Here is a 22,668-nt window from a genome sequence, read left to right on the forward strand (position 1 = left end):
GTAAGTGGTTCACAATCCTCAACTGCTACCATTGGACCCATAACTTCTCCTACTGCGGCTCGTTTAGCAGCTTCATCTGCCTGGTTGTTACCTCGAGCTATCAGAGTGTCTGTTTTTTGATGTGCTGGACACTTTATAATTGCTACTGCGGTTGGTTCATGGATTGCTTCTAATAATGCAGAGACGGCTTCTCCATGTATTACCGGAGTTCCATCTGCTCTGCAGAACCCTCTCTGTTTCCAAGTGTTGCCATGTACATGACACACTCCATATGCATAAGCTGAGTCTGTGTATACATTCAAACGCTTTCCCTTTGCCAGCTTACAGGCTGCTGTCAGAGCCTTGATTTCTGCTAACTGTGCTGAACATGGTTGAGGCACACTGGTGGTTTGAACGTCTGTGAAGGTATTGTCTTTGTTTAGCTGTACCACTGCATATCCTGCATGATTACCTGTGGCGTCTCTGAAACAAGAGCCATCAACAAAGAATGTCAAATCAGCTGGGATTGGTTGATTATGCAAATCCTCGCGTATTCTCATGAACGTGTCTGTTACCTGTATGCAGTCATGTGGTGTTCCATCTACTGGCAGCACCATACGTGTTGCTGGATTCACTATGTTGCACCGTTGGATAGTGAGTTCTGGTGCAGACAGGATGACTTCGTATCCTGTTTTCCTAGCTTGGGTTAGAACAAATCGAGGACTGGTGAGCAGAGCATGCAATTGATGAGACGTATACAAAATCACTGGATGTCCCATTGTCAAGGAAGAAGCTTTTTGAATGCAAAAACTGCTGCTGCCAATCCCTGATAACACGGTGGCAGTCCCATCTCAATGTTATCCAGTTTTGTACTGTAATATGCCAGTGGTTGTTTACCTGTTGGTGTGTCTTGCATTAGCACGGCACTCGCAAACCCTGATCTCTCAGCTACATACAGGTGGAATGGTTTAGAATAGTCTGGATTGCCCAGTGCTGGAGCAGAACGCAAATCCTGTTTTAGTGCTTGGAAGGCTCCTTCGGCTTCCTCAGTCCAGTATAACTGGGCTGATTTGACTGCCTGACCTGCTGCTCTTATCATAGCTCGTAATGGAGCTGTTTTTATTGCGTAATCGCAAATCCACGAGCGACTATACCCTGCCATGCCTAGAAATGAGAGCATTTGTCCTACTGTTTGTGGTTTTGGTATCTTAGCTATAGCCTCTATTGTGAGTTGGCTATCAGTCTCTTGTCTCCACTCAGTTTTCTACCTAAATACTCTACTTCCGTCTGACAGAATTGAAGTTTGTCCTTGCTAACTTTGTGCCCTCCTTTGGCCAATGCTGACAATATCGTCATGGTATCCTCCTCACATTGTTGTTCTGATGAACTACATATGAGAATGTCGTCCACGTATTGAATCACAGTGCTTTCTACCTCTAGATGTTGTAAATCTTGTGCCAGTACTCTGTTGAAGATTGACGGACTTGAAACGAAACCCTGTGGTAGACGGCTATAAGTTATCTGGTGACCGTCAAATGTGAAAGCAAACAAGTACTGTGACTCTGGGTGTAGTGGCACACTGAAAAATGCTGAGCACAAATCTATCACTGAGTACCATTGTGTGTTTGGTGGGATGTTAGAGAGCAAGGTGTGTGGGTCCGGAACGACAGGTACTTCTGCATCTACAATGGCATTTATTTGTCTTAGGTCATGAACCAATCGGTAATCATTTGAATGTGGCTTTTTAATTGGGAAGATCGGCGTGTTACAGGGACTCTGTGTTTTGACCAGGACCCCTGCCTTCATCAGACCCTCAATTGTAGGTCTGATTCCTTCCAAAGCATGCTGTTTCAGTGGATATTGTCTTTGGTATGGCAATGTGATGTCTTTTCTAAGTTTTATTTTTACTGGCTGTGCTGACTTGACTAGTCCTACATCTGTTTTGTGTTTTGACCATAGTTCCTGAGACTTGATCCAATAATGCTCTGTGCCTGTCTGTTACCATCATTAATAGAGGCAGTTTCTTATCCTGTGGTCCCCTATCAACTATCACTTTTTCTGCTATTCCCTCATCGACTGCTGTCAGTGTTATTCTCATGCATTGTCTATCTGAGGAATGTGTATGTTTGCATCATGTGTTTGTGTCCAATTTGGTATCTGTAATGCTCCCTTAACCATAGGTCCTAAATCATGGGACTCATACCCTTCTGACACAAGCAAGGTCACATGCGGGACAGAGCCCGAAACCGCGAACCAATCTTGCAGTTCTGGTGGGAGGATGACAGCTGCCGCTGCTCCTTGAGGTCCTATGTACACATTCTGGACTGTCAGATAGTGCAGAGTCTTGTTGATCACTTCATCCCATAAGGTTTCATAATCTTGGTGTTGCTGTCTTTCATCATAATGGAGGGTGCAATGTAGTGGCAGCTGGGGCTTTCTGCCAATTTCTCCTAGATGTGCTTTTGTCGTCTGTGTTTCCCATAGTTGCTGCAGCCGGGAACGCAGCTGAAGTTTAATCCAATATACCTTGGGCATGACTCTGTATTTTTCTTTTACTTCTTCTTGGTGGTTCTTCTGGTAATTTGGTTAGGGGCATCATCCCTGCAGTGTGTTCTGCCACTCTGTAGGTTGTGTGATCTTCTGGAAACTCTATGTGCAATCCAGTTGGGGTGCACATTATTTGAGCCTTTAATTGACAGAGTAAATCTCGTCCCATCAGGCACATTGGAGTGTTGTCAGAGTATAATAATGGTGACACAATAGTTTTTCCTGCAATCTTCATTGGTACCGGCTGTGTTAAAGGTATTATTTGTGTTTTCCCAGAGAAGCCTACTGTTTTTACTGATGACTCTGAGAGGGGGAGGTTTGAGCCGGATTTTCCAATACAAGAGTATGTGGCTCCAGAGTCTACCATAAATTGGTGATCTTCATCATAAATCGTAACTGTCATGGTAGGCTCTTCTTGTGGTCGTGATGAGATGGCTATTCCTATTAATTCCCCCTCAGGCTCCTCTGGGCTCCCCTATTGCCATCCATACGTCGGCCCTTCCCAAGGATGGGTTTCGCAGTCTCGTCGCTGGTGTCCAGATTCTCCACATCCCCAGCAAGTGTTCAACGCCCCTTGTGGTTGGTTCAGCTGTGGATTGGATTGTGTGCGACGCATTGGTGATGGTCCCATTGGGCCTCTCCATCCTCCACGTCTATTTGGGCCACCTCTGGGTCTCTGCTGTGTCTGGTATCGGTTGTATCCTCCTGTGCTTCCTTGGGGTGGATAGCCCCCTTGTGGCTGGTAGTTTCCTCGCTGCTGGTAGCTCTGTTGTGGATAACCCTGCTGTGGGTAGCCTTGTTGAGGTGGCACAGGGTGCACACCTCCTTGTGTCATCATTGGGGGTACCTTTGGTGGCTGTGCTAGTGCCATTGGTTGCGTCGTTGCAGGTGCCTGCGGTGCCACAACTACAGGAGGAGTTGGCTGAGATAACTCTGCGGTCACCACTGGAGCTTGTGTCTTGCTCTTCTCCTTCTTTGCTTTAGTTAATTCATTCAGTTGTAATTGGGTCAATTTGGTAGCCAAGTTTTTGTTGCTTCTTCTTCTCTTTGTTTTTCTTTTCTCCAATTTCCACATGATGTACAATGTGTTCAGAGAACAATGGCCATTCCATTTCATGAGTCCAACCACATTGTCCAGTCGCTTCTGGACCCTGGAGGCATGGTTTTCTTTATCATCACTTTAAACAGGCTTTTCGTGGTGTCATTGGTGTTCCAAGCACTTCCAGTTTCATCTCTCCACTTCTTCTGAAGTTTATCAGGAACTTAGTTGGACATTCATCGTCCTTCAGCCTTTCACCATCCAATTTGGATGGATCCATTTTCTCCGGATACAGTCTTCTCAGCTCAGCCCATACTCTAGTCCGATGTCCACTAAAGCCTATGCCATCTGCCATGTTTCCTTTCACTACCAAAGGTAGTTTGGCTGCGATCATGATGTCTTCCGTGGCGTGTTTCCCACGACATGCATCAATAGGGCTTTGATGTCTCCTAAAGCCAGTGTCACTCCTGCTGTACTCTCTTCCAGTGCTGTGATCCACTTATTGGCACCTTCAGTTAGATCTGGCAGTCTGCTGGCTAATCCCACCATGTCAGCGAATCCCCAGGCTACATATGCCGTTTGTCCTTGAGCCTTTGTTATCAGTGGGCACATGAGTCCACGATGATGCTCCTCTTCCTCCTCATATTCTTCTTCCTCCTCTTCTTCTTCTTCTAGCAGAGGAATATGTGTAGCACGTGATCGCTTCTTCTTGGGAACTGTGGGTACAATTCTTCTTCCATTCCTTAGCACTTTTACATAATCATTAGTGCCATTAATCTGTTGCAGTTGTCGATTGGTCATTTCATGCACTCTGGTTTCCACGTTCTCCAACACTTTTTGTGCTTCTGCATGTGTCGGACTCTCGGTTGTCATGATGCCACTCAGCTCCATTCTCACTGTGTGGAGTGCTTGTTAGTACTCTGTCTGAATCTTTGCGGATTTTGTCCCACTGTGCTAGCAGCCTCTTTTCTTCTGCTTCCAGCCTGCGTAGCTCCTCCTCCTCTCTACGGATGGTCTCATCCAGTGTTTTCATTTCCTTCATGCGTTCTTCTCGTGTCTTGGGGCTGGCCTGTTCCCATTCTTGTTGTCTTTTCAGCCTTTCCTGTTGTTGTTGCTTTGTTGTGATTGGCAAATCTGACAGCTTGAGTGGGGTGTATTCTTCTCCTCCAGCTGTATCTCTGCTGGTGTGTCTTCTGCTGCTGTCATCTGGTTCCCATTTTCTTTCTTTGGTGATGTCTGAGCACTTACTTCCTTTAGCCAGTAATCCACTCTGTTCATTACTTCAGGCTTGAATTCTCTTCTCACCTCTTGGTAGTAGTTTTCTCTGTCTCTTCTTCCTTGTGAATCTCCGCTCATGCTTAGAGAAACTTGAGGTTTTGTTCCTCGGGATGCCTTGCCCAATAGATGAAGCGTTGCAGGGTTAGGCGTGCACTCTCTTTGGCACCAGTCCATCTCTCCTCCCTCTTCATTCTCCATCTCTTCTGCTGTCATTCTCTCTTGTTGATCTTCTTCAGCATTAGCAGTCCATCCTCTGTCTTTTTCTTTGTTGTGAGTCTGCTTGGTCAGGGTCATCGTAAACTTTCCCTGCAGCTCTCCCTCTACTTCTTGTCTCTCCTCTCCCTCAAGTGTCTCTAGTACTGGATAAATACCTGTCCTAGGTGTGCGACTATCTGGGGCATAAGGCGGTGGTGGTTTGGCTGACCACTCAGGTGCAGTGGCCTTCTGCTGTCCCTGGTTTGTTTTCACTTCCTGTTCTATCATTACTTTCTTAACTGCTGGTGGAGGTTTGGGGGGTTGATCTTTATGCATGTGTCGATACCCTTCAAATTTAAACCAACCTAACACCTCTCTTTCCCTTGCACGCTTTCCTTCTCTTTTCTCACTTGTGTCTCTGGACTTATGGTGTTTTATATTTGTTGCCACTTCATCACAGTATGCTTCCATGAAGGTGCCTTGTAAAGGCCACTTTAGTTTTCCTTTTGTTCTCCCATGCCACTTTTTCATGCATTTTTCAATAAATTCTTTTTGATCTTGGTGATTGTTTATCACCACTCCCATTGGAGTTGCGTTCCCTTGTTCCTTCACCATTCCTGCCCCCATATAGCCCTGTCTTACACTATGTGCTGTTCTACGTATCTCTGGTTCCTCGTCTGTGTTTTTAGTTTTTATCGTTACCAATATCTTATCTACTGTAACTCCTGGCTTATATTTCCTTTCCCTTGTGGGATTGTATTCTAATCTATCCGTTCCGTCTCCTGCTGGTGTTTTTGTAATGCACCCAAATTTGCCTGTTTCCCAGTTAACTCTCCTAGGGACTATTGTGAAGCTCAGTCGTGGATTTGAGGTCACTCTATTGCGCCCTGGTATACCATACCCTGCGGGCAATCCCAATGCTGGACCTAAAGGTATGGCTACAGTAGCACTAGGGTTATTGCACAGCCGCTCCAACACTAGTGCTAGTGTCTTTGGTGTCCACCACCTGCGTATCACCTCTTTCCACGGCACGTCAGGAAACTCGTCCTGCACTTGTGCCAAATTAATGAATTTTGTCAACTGCCACAATTTCTGATTTATCTCTTGTTCAGTTTGCCATTGCTCTACACCATCCTCATCCTTACAGGTTCGTTCCAACCAAAAATGTGTTCTTATTCCTTGTGTTCCTATATCTCCTTCCTGTGTGTAGTGTTCTGGCAAAAATAGCTCGTCTTCACTGCTATTTCCCTCTTCCATACACTTTATCTCTCTTCCACAGCTATTTTAGCTATCAGTATTCCTCTCTTCACAAATATTTAATCAGTATTGCTGCTTCAGAAGCCTTTAATAATATTTACAAAATTTTAATTGTTAAACAACTTTTTCACACTAGTCAATCAAATTTAATATATAGACATCATTTATTTTACACGCCTTTCACTACTCTTAGACACTCAATTTTAATTTTACATTGATTAAATATGTTCAAGTATATATTTTACCCTTTTCACTCTACCTATTCTATTTCAGCAGTATTTACATGCACGTGCGCCTTCTGACTCCTATCTCCTGCCGGCTTCTGACTCTTATGTACATTACCTAGGTTTTCAGCTGAATAGTCTGATCCACTTCCTCAACACAGACTTAATTTACACTGCCTAGGTTTTATTTCCAAATTAATTAGCCTGATTCACTTCCTCAACACAGACTCAATTTACTCTGCCTAGGTTTATTTCCAAATTGGTGGACCTGATTCACTTCCTCAACACAGGCCCAATTTACACATAAATATAGCCTCTCAATTCACTTCCTCAACATGAGGGCTTAGACAGAAATGATTCACTTCCTCAACACAAAATCTGTCTTTATAAATCGCTACTCAATTCACTTCCTCAACATGAGCGCATAACACTTCTTTAAGCACGCTTTATTCTCCTATCCTGCCGCAGTCCTATTTAGGCTCCTAGCGGTAACGTGCTATAGTACATCCGCCCGTTCAGTCCGAACCTACCATCGAAGAGCCCCAACACTCAGTTGAAATCCTGCGATATAAGCTCGCGGTAGCCACGTGATGACTATTTATTAGCCAACTTGCCCATGTCAGCCCTGACCTAGTGAGTGAAGCACCCCAGCACTCAGCTGTGATTCTGCACTTCTCCAAGTTAGCGGTATCCGCAATGGCTTTAAATTCTTATCTCTTCATCAGCTCACCACGCCTATGCAGTCCTGTTCTAATTGGATCGAAGCTCCCCGACATTAAGTCGAAGCGCTGCGATTTTTAAAAACAGCGGTATTCACGATGATGGCTGGAAAACACTTATTTTACTTACCCTTAAAAGCAAACAATTAAACACAAAAAGCGCATCTATTCTACTAGCTTTGCACACTTTGACATAGACATATTCCGCACCATGGTTCACACACACATGCAAATTTAGCTGCTATTGCATTTTGCCTGCATTTAGATTTGCACCGACTCTTACCCTCCAGCGTCTACTTCCTTTCTTTATTTAGTTTCAATTCACCATTACAATCCAAATTTCATATTTTAGTAAAATATTTTCTACTTAATTTACTGCTTTTAGCACTCAAAATTTATTCTAGGTTCAAGATTGAGGAGACTTTAAGATTCACACCTGGGCGGAAAATCCCGTATTCAGACACAGTTAAAATGCAGAATTTTGGTTAAACAGGTATTCTGCTTACCTTTTCTATGTGGCCACGTGTCTCAGATACAGGCTGTCCGTCCCGGTCAGAAACTCTCGGCCTCTGGACTCAATCTCCTGGCTGGCCTCGCCAATTGTCGGGTCGGAAATAAGGACCGGCCGGGCCAGTAAAAGACCTGGTCCCTACCCTAACCAACGTAATAAACTCAATAAAATTACTCTATTAGATTTCTTCTTTAGTCAAAAGACGGCGTAGTCAAAAACTTCACTGGAGACGGTCAAGAGTCGGTGCAAAAGAGTTTATTCCAATAAAGGACAGATAAACCCGAGCAACATCCCTGCAGGTCTCAGGATGGAACCGAGTTGGTGGTCAGCGAACATCGCCTTATATTCACCTTAAGCTCCACCTTGTCCCTCCCTTCAGGTGGGCGTTACATCTTAACTCCACCTATGGTGTTCGCTGACCATTCCTCCCCTTTGGTGGATTTCTTATCCTCTACTGTCATCTAGTGGCCTTTTTCTTGTACTGTTTTACCAAATTAACCCTTTTATTGATGTTACATTTTCCACTTTTTAGCTGTTATTATATGTAATTATTGTTACCATTTATCTCTCTTTATATTTTTTACATTACTGGATTAGAAAATCCACCAATATGTTTCAACTTCAGTCCCACCGTATTTTTTAAAAGTTATACAGGCATAGTTTGACACCATTAAAACTTAAACACTTACAATCGTATTTTTTAAAAGAATTAATAAGGAATAACATATTTCATACATGTATAACGTGATTCAATGAACAATTACATGATTTAGCAATGCCAACCATGAGGGTGCTTTGTCTCATACAAGTTAACTTTCAGCAGCGCAGAGCTTGGTTGCATGCAGTACCTAGCCGTACCAGGCGCCATAAATCACAACATGTCATGATCTCATTCTTGGCTTCAGTTCGCGATGATCTCAGCCCTGGCGTACGTGACTTACTGCATGTGCCTTGCTTCTAATGAGCGGGTTACGGTTGGCTAGGTTTTGCCTGCGCGGCCTGAGCAGCTCCTCTGCTCATTAAAAAGCACACGTTCATGAATACACAGAGTATAGGAATAATGTATGATAAACACACAGAATATAAGAATAAAATATGAGTTTAAACTCACTCTTTAAACACTCAGTAGGTATACACTCAGTAGTAAGCACTCAGTAGTAAAACACTCAGTAGTTTAAACACTCAGCAGTCAGACTTCACACTAAAAGAATACTCAGTAGTAAAACACTCAGTAGATATAACATATTGCAAACCATTGATAATGTGTATAAATATAGAAAAAGAACCTAACAATCAATCTAGGATTTAGGCCTTATGCAATCAATCTAGGCTTTAGGCCTACATGATCCTCAGGCCCACATGAGTTAGGCCTAGGCCTTATTCACATGATCTTTAGGCCTACATGATTTTGATTTAGGATTTTGATTTAGGCCTTATTCAACACAGGTACAGGTGTAACATTTCTACAATGGAAAACCAAACAAAGGCGAGTCGAGCCAAAGGGCCTCCGCTCAGACTAGCTTGGTTTGAGGGCGTGCCTGACCCCGCTAGCCACTTGGCAAACTTTGACGCGTTTTCATTGTGAGTAAAGGAAGTGAAGGGCTGGACTACAAACGAGCTGTTTTCAAGCGGTTCAGAGCAGAGTTTTCTGTGGGAGATGGGAGAACTCCCTTTGGGCTGGACTTTGGGCTTTTTCACTTTGCAAACCTGTTACATGCACAAAAAAAGATATATAACTCAATAAAGAAGAGGGGAAAAGCCAAAAAGCATAATACCACCTCTTTAAGATCGGCCTCCAGACTACAGTGACCAGACGTTCCCCCATTTTCCAGGAACAGTCCCCGGTTTTGGTGGCCTGTCCCCGTCTGGAGCTCTCCCCGGAAATGTCCCCGATTTTAACTGTGTGTTAATCATAGCCTGTATAAGGTGTTAACAGACCTGAAATCAGATTTTACATGGCCAAAGAGACTGGACAGCAAAGCAGACAGGTGTGGTGCCGAAATAGTGATTGCGTTGCGTTGCGTGTGCAGCATGTTAAAGCTGTATCGCTCAGTCTCTTAACATCTAAACATACTTTTATCTGGCTCAAACAGACATAATGTGCAAACAAACATCACTTTATGTCCGTGGTAATAGTGAAGGTATGGGGCCATATGTATAAAAGACTGCGCAGTTTTCATACTGAAAGATGATGTACTCACAGATTTTGAAAAGTACATACGCACAGAAATATCTACATGTATAAAACCAAAGCCAGGTCCTGCGCACTTTTCCTTTATACCTCCCAATACATGAAATTGAGCGCACATTCACGAACCACATACCCCGCCTTGGCTCCTCCCATAAATTACTATGATCAGAAATATACAAGCGTCACCTCCGAAGGTCCAAACAGGTGAACACATTTTTTAATGTTGGTTTTTCGGTTTGGCCTGCATTATGAGGACTGATGGTGAGGATGGAGAGCAGCGATTGTGTGAGAGCTGTCACTGGCTTTATTTCCAGACATTTTTAATATACACAGTCCATATGTGCAGGTGGTGAAGATGTGCTGGGTTAGTCAAGGTGAGAATGCAGATCTGTTTGTACGTCTGTTCAGTCTGTTCACTGCAGCGATTTTACACACGAAAACTAAACTGAAAACTAAAGGTGATATATAATAATAATAATAATCTTTATTTGTAGAGCACTTTTCAAAAACAAGTTACAAAGTGCTTTAACAAGTGTAAAGACAATAATACCCAAGAGACAATACTACAAAAACAATACAAGATAAAAGCAAGAAAACATTGAAAAGACTAAAATACAGATAAATATAAAATTAGTAAAATACAATAAAAATAAAAGGGATAAAATAAAATCAAATAAAATCGGGAAAGGCTCTCCTATAAAAATATGTTTTAAGAAGGGACTTAAGAGTTCACTGACTCAGCCGACCTGATTTCCTCGGGCAGGCTGTTCCAGAGCCTCGGGGCCCTGACAGCAAACGCTCTGTCCCCTTTAGTTTTCAGTCGAGACTCTGGAACAGACAACAGACCTCTGCCCGAGGATCTCAAGGTGCTGGTGTGTATGGGACTAAAAGTTCAGAAATATAACAAGGCGAGAGGCCATGAAGAGTTTTAAAAGTGATCAATAGAATTTTAAAGTCAATTCTAAAACATACTGGGAGCCAGTGTAATGAAGGTAAAATAGGAGTAATGTGGTCATATTTCTTTGTTCTGGTTAAAAGCCTGGCAGCTGAGTTCTGGACAGTCTGGAGTCGATCAATAGATTTTTGGGTTAAACAGGTGAAAAGGCTGTTGCAATAATCCAGGCGTGATGAGATGAAGGCGTGTAAAATGGTCTCGGTGTCCTTAAAAGTTAACATAGATCAAATTTTAGCTATATTTCTAAGTTGATAAAAACATGATTGAACAAGCTTTGTGGTGTGCTGCTCGAAATTTAAATTACTATCAAACCAAACACCAAGGTTCTTTGCCACAGGCTTAATGTGATTTACTAGGGAACCAGCAGATGGCAGTATTTGATTTGCCATCTGCTGAGACCCGATGACCAGGATTTCTGTTTTGTCTGAGTTCAGCTGGAGGAAATTATTTGACATCCATTTTTTAACTTCACAAAGGCAGTTGTTAAGTGAACTCAGCATTCCAGGGTCTGTGGATCTGACAGGCAAGTATATTTGTGTGTCATCAGCATAAATATGAAAAGAAATGCCATGTTTATGGATAATATGTCCAAGGGGAAGCGGATACAAGGAAAACAAAATGGGTCCTAAGACCGACCCCTGAGGCACACCATATTTAACTGGACAGAATGAGGAGACATAGTTGTTTACAGACACGCAAAACTTCCTATTTGACAGGTAGGATGAAAACCATTCTAGGGCAGTACCAGAGATCCCCACCCAGTGCCTCAGTCTGTCTAACATGATGTTGTGATCAATGGTGTCAAAAGCAGCGCTAAGGTCCAGGAGTACCAGGACTGAGCACATGCCTTCATTAGCAGACATTAAAAGGTCATTGGTGACTTTAAGCAGGGCAGTCTCAGTGCTGTGGTACTTCCTAAAACCAGACTGAAACTTTTCAAATATTTTGTTATTTTCCAGTACAGTGAGCAGCTGTTTGGACACAATTCTTTCTAGAATCTTTGCAATAAAAGGCAGTTTTGAAATTGGTCTAAAATTATGTGGGAGGGAGGGATCTAAACCAGGTTTCTTTAAAAGTGGGTTCACGCAAGTGGCCATATTTAAAAAGTCAGTTGCATTAACATTGTTGGGGTCATCAACATGAATATTAAAATCTGACGAAGAACAATTCTGTCATAATTTAAAACCAGAGTAGTTAAAAATTTGTTCTGAAGTTCTGATAAATATCCCCCAGGCGGTTTTGGGGAGCGATAAATTATAACAAATATGATAGTTTGCAGCCCTCCAACTTAGGAGGAGTTCAATTCATCACAGCGTACTTGATGACATTTTAAATTTTCCCTATACACGCTCAATAACCCACCACCACGACCACTGACCCTCGGTTGACTAAAACAATCATATTGAGGCGGACACAGTTCAGCTAGCTGGCTATAGTCATTCATTTGCAACCAGGATTCAGTTAAAAACATAAAATCTAGATTTGCAGACAAGATAAAATCATTTAAGATAAAAGTCTTACTTGAAAGTGATCTCACATTGAAGAGAGCCATTTTAAATGAGTTTGTTCTGGGTGCTGGAGTTGGTGCAGTTGTCCTAATCCTTATAAGATTACTATTATTTCTGTGTGGGATGTGCACGTTTCGGTTTACTGGTCTATGCGTGATGATGACAGGAATAGAAGTCTTTGGAACAGCGCTGGTAGCAGACGGCTTTAAATGCCAGCAGGTGGAGACAGTTGTTTGTGGCAGTGAGCCAGAGATCTGTTCAGTGAGCGGTGGTGCGTCCAGGTGTGCTGCATGAATGATTAGTCATTCACGTAAGTCACGTGTGGACCGCACCACATGCTATATGTGCGCAGCTAACATTTCTGAGCCCCGTTTGTTTGGGTGAAGTCCGTCCGTCTTAAAAACAGACATTCTTTGCCAGAAAATATTAAAATTATCCACATAAGACACACGGTGAGCCCTGCAGGCGGACTGGAGCCAGTCGTGGAGGCCAAGGAGTCTACTGAAGCGGCCAGCACCGCGACCAACTGTGAGAATGGGACCAGAGATAAAAACGGACTTTCCACACTGCTTTAAAAAGTTAAAAAGACGGTTAAAATCTGATTTTGTCAGCTCAGACTGCTGAAGAGCTGTGTCATTTGTTCCCACATGGACTATCTTGAGATGGAGGACAGGAGCGACGCCATCAGGACCTGGAGTTTTTTTTAAATGTCAGCCGTGGTGGCACCGGGGAAGCAGTGAGTGGTAGCGTTAAAGAAACGGATGTTTCTGGTTATGGAGTCACCAATTATTAGTGTGGTTGGGGAGAAAAGAGGACGAGGAGATGCCAGTTGTGGGGTTCCAGAGCAGGACTGAGCAGAATCTGCTTCAACACTGTGTGCGGACTGAGGATGGAGTGTGTGAGCTGCCGAGTGTTGTGTTGGAGTAGCAGTAACAGACCTGAGAGAAGGGCTACCCGCCGGTGCAGGGTAGAGACGGCCTCCGGAGCGTCTGATCACAACCTCCTTCATGATCCTATGTCAGGAAGCGGAAGTTTTTAACCAGGAAGCGGTCAAAAACCTCCGCATGCACAGAGGATGTGATTAAAAACTACTGACACTCTGTTCTGCAACTCTTTAATGCTATTTGATGTTAGCTCGGATTTGTACAATGGTGATAATTCCATCAGTTAGCAGAGTTAAAGTCTGAAGAGGACTCAAGCGATCCTGCATCCTGCCACCTGATATAATCCTGGCTTTAGGCTGGCAGGTTCACAACTGACCATAAGTGTCTGTGGCTACACTCTGACCCTCTCCGCTCTGGGTTCCAGGGGGGCTGATGAAATATTTAGCGAACGTTGATTTGATAGTGAAGATACTTATGGCTTGGTAGCGCAAGCACAAATAACACTGCTGGGTTTGAAGGTTTAAATGTTAAAGTGATAACGTGTGATATGAAGTGAAATTAAATATGTTAGAGGTATCATTATCTATTCCCCTCACATTCAATTTTGTTTTGATATTAAACCACTACGTACATGATCCAACTTTTATTTTGATTGACTGCTTCATTGACATATGAACAGTAACAGGAGTGGAAATGCTATTTTGAAACATTTGGTGAGTTTTGGCACTTTGGAGTTCACTGACAGAGACAGACAAGTTTGTGGAGGGTGCGCACATTCTCACCGCAGCTCAAGAGTTTGCGCCATGGCCTGCACATTCTCACGTCACATTCATTTTTACACATCCCACGTGTGCGTGAAAACCAGCGTACATAACTTTTTTCAAAATAAGTTGAATATAAGTTGTTACATGCCGTCATGTCAACTCGGGTCTCTGTTTTGGTAAGAGAATGGGTGCTATTTTGCGATGATCTCTGACCGTCTCCATTGAAACTTTTCTACTCTAATTGGTGTCTATTTTTGCTGAGGGGTTACAGGTTGTCCTGGCTGCTTGGGTTCTTGCCTGCCTACCGCTGGGGTCTATGCAGCGCTGTTGTGGCATCCCACTCTCACTAACAACTACATTCCGTGACAGGCTTATACACACACATAAACACATACACCCAAATTTAGGCTATCCATGGTTGTCTACTTGTAGTTGTGTTAGTCTTTATGCTTTCCATTAAGTTATTTATTTATATTAATTGTTATTTCCCTTCTCATGGCTGTGCTGTGTTGTTTATTTATTTGGATTGACTATTTCTCCTTTTCATTCTCCCTCAGTTGTTCTCTTATGTGTGTTGCTTACAGTAAAACTTCAATTAATAGCCGAGTCCCAAATAGGCGCCTGCCTCTTCTACTGGCCTGGTATGTTCTTTGGATGTATAAATATCTTAAACCCCGCCGGGTCGCCCACTTTAGCTGCTTCTAAGCTGTTTAGATTGTTAATACAAATATTAATGTTTAAACTTATCATCAGTCAGCATGAACATGCTACACATCATTAGATTGGTTAGATTCTCCACAATTCAATCGTTCAGTTCATTTAAGGGGAACTACAAGCCGCAAAGTCTTATTCATATAGATTTACTGGAACAAAAAAGGTGCAGACTCGTTACCTTTGAAGCGCTAGTTTAGTCCGAATGTGTCCGTTCCTTGATTATTTATATTCCTTTTCATAAAAATGAATTAAATTAATGAGCAGTGTATTGGATATTATTTAATAATTTTTATACAAGTAACATTCTGTTGAAAATAAATAAAGTGTTTCAAACCTATCACCTATATCACCTATTTCATTTTTGTGCGAGAGGAATTAAAAGCCTGTCCCAAGTAAAGGCAGGGTCAATTCAGTGATTTTAGCAAATAAACGGTACTACTGTTGTTCGCGTGGTTGTCTCCCCACATCCCCCTTTTACAGTACTCTGGGATTTCATTGTTCTCCTGGTTGATTCCCTTGAAATTATTTGGTTGTGTAACTAGTTTAGAGACATTTCCTCTTTTTAAACTTTAGTCATATCAGTTTGTAAATCAGCAACAGCTTTTTTCAGCCCTCAGTTTCGGTGTAACTATATTTTTCAGGTGGGCAACCATGTTCTAATGTTCCATGGAAATCGGTGGTGGTTGCTGGCGTGGGAGTGCGTTTCTGCCAGAAGCCTCTCTAACAAGTAGTTAACGGTCACAGTTTGATTAGGTTTATGCAACAACACTACTTGGTTAAGTTTAGGTAACAAAAATGGAGTTGAAATTAGTACTCAAGTTAAAATAACTCAACACTGACTTGGTTTCACAAGGGCAAGGACAAGGGCACATCTGTATTAGAATATGAGCAGCATGACAAAGCTTCTGTATTTGGTGTACTGGGAAAAAGAACGGGCTACTTCAAGTGATTTTTGGAGAAACTTTGCCATTGTAGTGAAGAACATACAGATATGAAGGCAAAGTAGATTTGTATATTAATGTTATTTGTCACTAAAATAACCTTATTCCAAAATCCCCCCTCATGGGGTGGTATGTGACACCCTCAAGCTTGGATTCTCTACCAGGGGAGTTTGAGGGTTCTGCGCAGTATCTGATCCTAGGAATGCACTTCTTGAAACAAAGAAAATCTCACTTTAAGTATAATACAAAATAATACGATACAGTGACTTAAATCTTAGGCTATATGCAATGTCCTCACAAACTGTAAGTTAGTCACTCCATTTAGTACATCAGTTCAGTGCAAAAATTCAGTGGATGAATATCTGTAGCGGTAACTGTCCTATTAATACAAAAGAAAATGAACAAAACCACACTAACCACACATTCATTCCTGATACAACATGAAACATTTGGTTCATTAATATCAACTTGAAAAGGTGCAGTTTACCTTTGAACTAACTAAAGTGTATGTGTGGTGGCCGGCCATCAACTCTATATTCAATGAAAGCAAACATTAATTCTGCTACTATGCACAGCGCTAAATGTTCTCAAACACAAATATATTATATATCCCTACAAGATGAACTTACAAAGCTTTCAGAAAGGGCAAGCCTTGCACTCATCTAACTAGTAACTCAGAACAGGTGGACACATCTGTAAACATCGGACCACTGAATCACCACCTGAAGCCAACATTTTGTACTTTGTACTCCTTTGGAATGCCTAAATGTGGGGATACCCGAAAGGTCACAGTGCCATCTAGTGGCTTTAGTTTGCACATGGTATTTTCCTTTTTCCTCTAGGCTACATATGCAGGATAGACATACTGTATACTGTAAAAAAGAATTGTAACTTAGTACTTGAGCAAATGAGCAAATGGACACAATTTTCAGTTTGTTTTTCTCTCCTAGTGCCTTTGTTGCCGTTGGTCTCCTCAGTAGTAGGTCTGCTGCTGCTCCTACTGGTCTTCGTGGGGGTCTATCTGGTTGTCAGGAGAAGACAACGAGCCAGGCAGCCTGGAACCCTTGTCTGTACTCAATGTCTGTGCTCACCAGGACACATAGATTGGACATTGACAAGCTGCGGTAAGCATATTGGCTCATTTCCGTGTCCGGTGCTTGTGTGTTGGTAGCCAATTTGGCTGCTCTAACTGAAACCAGTTAAATGTGCTAGAGCCTTCATTACAGCAGCTAATTCTCTGCTACACAGTTAATGCTACAGTAGTTCTGGTTAAGCCCTAGGTATGTAATGACTGTCCAAATCCACAGTTCGGTTCAGACCTCGGTTTTTATCAGGTTGACCATGACAGATAAGTCTTCATTAAAGTAGTACATGGTGGGGTCTGATGCTTTTTGAAACAATAAACCGGAGAATAGAGTGGTCCTCTGGGCATCCATGAACATATGTCTATATCTAAATAAACTAAAAAATAAAACACATTGTTAACATCACACTATGACATGTCTCTGAGATTTCACCCAGTCTATATGTATTTGTGAACTGTATGTCTTTATGTTCAAAAGTCAGTCACAGAAAAATTGTACACTATTCAAAAACATTTGCCATTGTTACTAATTCTAGCCAGATCTACACACACATTGTTAACATCAGAACAATGAGAGAGCACTGAGAACATTTTCACTCATTAATTTACTTACATATGTATTTGTGAATAAACACCTATACATTTCAGTCTACGCACAAACACCCTTTAACAGTATTTTGGGGGGAATAACCAGTATAAACTACAGCTTTTACACACTGTTGATACACGGAACAGCCATCTTGGATCACAAAGTAGGGGGTAGTGCGGTTGTCCTGACTTTCTGAGTCGGAAATGTGACTAAAGGGGGCGTTCCTGTTGAAAGTTACGACTGGGAACTTGGAAATTCCGACTTCCCATGTCAAGTGGAACGCACCATGACCTCCTGGAATTAAAGCCGAAAACTATGTTTACAAACAAAAACAAAATAAAACAAAGTGCACCTAACGCCCAGGCAGCTATACGCAGCGTCATCTTGGAAGGTTGGCTTTAGATGACATTTATGTCAACTTTCCACCGCCAGATATCAAGGTGTTGTCCAGCAAACGATGTGGACTTTCAAGATCACTGGCAGACTTTCTGGGGAAGACCTGGTCTGATTAGGAGAAACGGTATTCATCCCACAATGGATGGATCAGCTCTTACATGTAGAAACCCTTGACAATCCAGAGTTGAAATCAGGAGGCAGAGTCGCAGTTTTACATGCTTCTCTGCGCTTTGGAGGTGATGGCGCAGTGGATAAGACAAATGCCTTTGGTGTGAGAGACCAATGTGTCCCTGAGCAAGACACTTAACACCTAGTTGCTCCAGAGGCGTGTGAACTCTGACATATGTACCAATTGTAAGTCGTTTTGGATAAAAAGTGTCAGCTGAATGAATAAATGTAATGTAAATGCACTTCCATTTCAGCTGTAACATACCCAAAACCCTCAGCGTTTACTTAGCCCAAACCCCATAGTGATGGTGTCTAGGAGAATTAAATGTGGACTCTAAAGATCTCTCTCATCTAAAGATGTACTAGTAAATGAATTAATATCAGATTATCATATTGATCTGCTTTGTCTTACTGAAACCTGGCGGGGTGATGAAGAATATGTAAGCATAAATTAATCCACCTTCCCCAGTCATATTAATACTCACCTTCCTCGAGGCACAGGCCGAAGTGCAGCTATCTTAAACTCCAGCCTACTAATCAACTCTAAAGCTTAACTAAATTGTAATTTATTTGAAAGCCAACCTGGAAAACACTGCAGCCAGGTCTATTTGTTATAGTGTGCCGATAACCTGGTCTATATTCTGAATTTTTATCCGAATTAGCAAGTTTAGTCCGTAAACAGATAAAGTTCTTATTGTAGGTGATTTTAATACTCATGTGGACGTTGAGAATGACAACCTTAGTTCTGCGTTTATCTCACAATTAGATTCAGTTGGCTTCTGTCAGAGTGTTCACCGGTGGGCGGCACGGTGGTGCAGTGATTAGCACTATGTCCTCACAGCAAGAAGGTCATGGGTTTTAAACTTGGTCGTCCCAGGCCTTTCCTTGCATATTCTCTCCATGTCTGTGTGGGTTCTATCCAAGGTGCTCTGGCTTCCTCCCACTGTCCAAAGACATGCAGGCTAAGTTAATTGGGGACTAAAAATTGTATGAGTGTGAGTGGTTGCTTGTCTATGTGTGGCCCTGCGATGGACTGGCGACTTGTTCAGGGTGTTCCCCAACTTTCGCTCATTGCCAGCTGGGATTGGCTCCAGCCGCACCCCCCACCCCCACGACCCTGTACACAGTATAAGAGGTTGAAGATGGATGGACGTTTTATTTAGTACGTCCTCATTCTGGTAAATCGTATTGAAAATGAACATTTAATACTGTTCCTACAGAATCCCTTTTTATGACCACTGATCACTATTTATAAGAAGAACCTTGTTTAATCTGGCAAGATAGTCTTAAAACTTATAGGAAGGCCCTCCGTAATGCCAGAGCATTTACTAGATATGATCAGTATTGTTATGTTTGATGTGAGTACGGTTAGACCTGCCCTATATGAAAAGCACAATAAGATAACGGTTGTTGTGAATTGTCACTATATAATAAAATTGAATTAAATTGAACAGTACATGACATGAAAAGACTGTTTAGTTTTTACATTTTCTAGAAATACACTTCCATCTAAAGTTTGTGATTGAAGGGTTGTAAAGAATTGATTGAGATATTCATGAAACGTTTTATCCTGATGCTTGTGTTTCAGTGACTGTCAGAGGCAGCAAGGAGGAGGACTATGTGAATGTTGATCCAGCACACACCAGGCTGAAACGCAAAGAGGAAGCAGGTAGAGAGGAAGGCGAGAAGAGTGAAGATCATGATTATGAGGAAATGCACCCCAAAGCTAATTCTGTAAAGGCCACAGAGGCCTGTGTCAGTGTAAAGGACAACAGAGAAGAAGAAGAAAGCAGTGATGATGAAGATGACTATGTAAATGTAAACCAAAGCAGTGATGATGAAGATGACTATGTAAATGTAAACCAAAGCAGTGATGATGAAGATGACTATGTAAATGTAACCCAGCCATTTGTGGAACAAACTCTGGACATTTATGGAGAAAATTAAAATATAAATATGGCATAGTCTAAATGTGGGAATGAGACACCTAAAGCATCAGTCAGTTGGCGTCAAGATTCTTAGGTTTGCCATTTACCTACATTAACTACCATCTCTCCGACTACTGCGACAACACCGCAGTTAACGACATGCAGTCCACTAACACTACTGGTCCCAGCACAACACAGACTCCAACATAAACTCCACATAATCCAAAACAATAAAGGTTAATGTGATGAAGCCTTTCAGTCCAAAGGAGATTCTGAGGATGTTGGTGAAAAATTTGAATATTAGTAAGGCTGGAGCTATGGAGAGAATCATGTTCTGTGGCGGTTTCAGAACGAAAAGTGTACAACAGGGGTCAGCAAATAAGTCTGGAATTGGGCCAAATTTTTTTCAAGCCATTATATGGCAGACCAGAACAGAGTCAAATTATTTCATATTCATGTGCATGTTTAGCTCAGTACTGTTCGGGACTCCCGTTAGGAAAATCAATTCCAATTAATTGCGTATATGTTTTCCCCTTATTACTTGATTATAAGGACACTTTTGCACATGCTCACAGTAAGGCACGTGCTGCAGTTTGTGTGTGCCTGGCGTTTGATCAGAATTCATAAACCTATGGAGTTTATTTTCATTTCCCTGAGAAAACTCATTGTGCGAACTACGGGTGAGCTTAGCTCCCCCTAATAAGACATCAGCTCCCCTAAAAGCATGATTTGTGATATTCTGGGGGTCTCTAAAATATTTACAGCATGATTTATTGGCATTAATCTTATCATGAATAATGCGGAGCATCAGACTTCATCCCGCCAGAGGAAACAATCACTGACAGACTGCAGCGGGCCAGTCGCTCCGCGATCTCCTGTCCCTGCTCTGCCCCACTCCCTCTCCGGTGCTGACAGGCTGCGAACGGTTCGTGATCACTTAAGTCACTTAAGAGGAAGTGATTGTGTGAGTAACTGTATCTGTCATGACTGATATCTATTTCAGCACCAGCCGCTATCAATTTATTTATTTTTTATTTTTCTGCTATCAAAGCAATCTGGCCGCCTATTGCCGACCACTGGTCTACAGTAATCATAGTAACATATCTTCCTTGTGATGATATGGCGCTGAGACAAATGTGTCTCAACTAGTCAGATCCTTTAGGATGTTACACCGCCACTGTCCGGTGTCGTGCCAGGGTAGTTATCCCTGATAGAAAGTGTTCCCTCTGCCGCGGGAGCGCACGTGCATTCAATGGTGAAGGTGGACTTTTGACTTCACAAAAGTAAATGAAAAATATAATATGTGGGTTGTTTCATCTGTTGTTTTAGTGTTGTTTTATCAACGAGGTTTTTGCAGAGCGAGCTAGCACACAGATTATATTTATCGCTTTTATAGGCTAACGTTAATGTTATGCGTTATTGAACTTCATATTATTCATTGCACTGAATTGAGAAGAACTAAACAATATGAGCAGTTTCAGTTTCCCTCGCAAAGCAGTTATTTCGCGATAGTCTGGCGATGTTATAACTGACCACTTAGTCATCCATGTTACTGTTTGAAAATATCTACGCCAGCCATACTGTAAAATCACGATCACTGTAATCAGTTTAACACATTGCTCATCTCAACATTACATCTACTTGACTTGAGATAAACTTGACAAATATACATTAAATTGAATGCAGCCCCCTGACAGTACCCCTCCTTAAAGGGTAAATTATTATCATAACAATTTAATAATGTCCCTGTTTTGCTTCGTTGGCCTCGGGTGGGTGGTTGGCATGCAGATGATTTTGACAGCGGACTTTTATTGGCGGGTGCACGGTGACCTGTGCGGCGCGTTTGCTGCCGGGCTGGGACTTGCTGCTGGTGTTTCTCTCCGCAGGCTTTTGTTGTCGTGTTGTTCCGTTTGCTCTCTCTCGTTTGCCCGACCTCGCACGCGGGATTCGCGGGGGGCTGCTGGGCATTGGGTGTCGCCGTGCTCGCGCAGTGTGCGCTCGTCTTGTGCATTGGTGTTGATGATTGCGTGGCATTTGGGCATTTTGGTTGTTCGCTGCGCAGCGGTGGGGCGCTGCTCTTCCGCGGGTTACGCTTTTTGCGTTCCGTCGGCACTACCTTGTCAACTGGCATTTGGGTCGGGGTCTTCCGCGTTTGCATCGCGGTGCATCTGGGGGGTCTTTGTTTTTTTTTTAATTTGATTTATTCTTTTTCTTTCTCCCACCCCTATTGGCTACTGGGGTTCTTGCCTGCCTGTTACAGTCGTGGCGTCCCACTCTCTCTAACAACTACATTCTTTAACAGGCTTATGCGCACACACATGTACACACACACACATACAGACACATTCACCCACACGCACACAGACACAAACAAATTTAGGTTGTCCCTGGTAGAATTATTCCTGATGCTTTCAGTTACTTATTTAAATTAATTATTATTCTGTGCTGTGTTGCTTATTTAGTGTGTGTGACTGTTTCTTGTTTTCATTTTTCTCTTAGTTGTCTTAATATGTCAGCTGTTCATTGCTGCTGTTCGGCTGGTTGTCTTTTACTATTATTATTATTTTTATTGTTTGTGTTTGTTTGTTGTTGTTTTTCTCCTCCCCAAGCCCCCCTCTCTGTTCTCTTGCAGGTTTCGTTGCTTTCTGCAATTGGTGTTTCCCACTGCTTTTCCCTGTTGTCCCCACCCTCCATCCCCCTTTCCCCCTTCTCTTACAGGTGTTGTCCTTTCTCTGTGCTGTCTGTTTGTTCCCCCCCATCCCCGTGTCTGCCCCCCTGTCCGGCCCGGTGGCAAATC

The 22,668-nt window shown here is 42.5% G+C and overlaps 1 protein-coding gene across 1 annotated transcript in view; it reads left to right on the top strand.

Annotated features, from left to right (window-relative positions):
* The window catches only part of LOC119882102 (leukocyte immunoglobulin-like receptor subfamily B member 3-like), a 41,064-nt gene extending 19,280 nt beyond the window's left edge, over positions 1–21,784 (top strand). Inside the window, exons 6-7 of the mRNA XM_038692126.1 lie at positions 16,657–16,830; positions 19,532–21,784. Coding sequence (XP_038548054.1) covers positions 16,657–16,830; positions 19,532–19,890 — 533 coding nt within the window. The 3' untranslated portion in view covers positions 19,891–21,784. The remainder of the gene's footprint in view (positions 1–16,656; positions 16,831–19,531) is intronic.
* Positions 21,785–22,668: the final 884 nt, after the last annotated feature.

This window comes from Micropterus salmoides, unplaced genomic scaffold (genome assembly GCF_014851395.1).
Source record: "Micropterus salmoides isolate LMB-PRFRI ecotype aquatic unplaced genomic scaffold, ASM1485139v1 Ms_hic_scaffold_10, whole genome shotgun sequence".
NCBI classification, from domain to species: domain Eukaryota; kingdom Metazoa; phylum Chordata; class Actinopteri; order Centrarchiformes; family Centrarchidae; genus Micropterus; species Micropterus salmoides.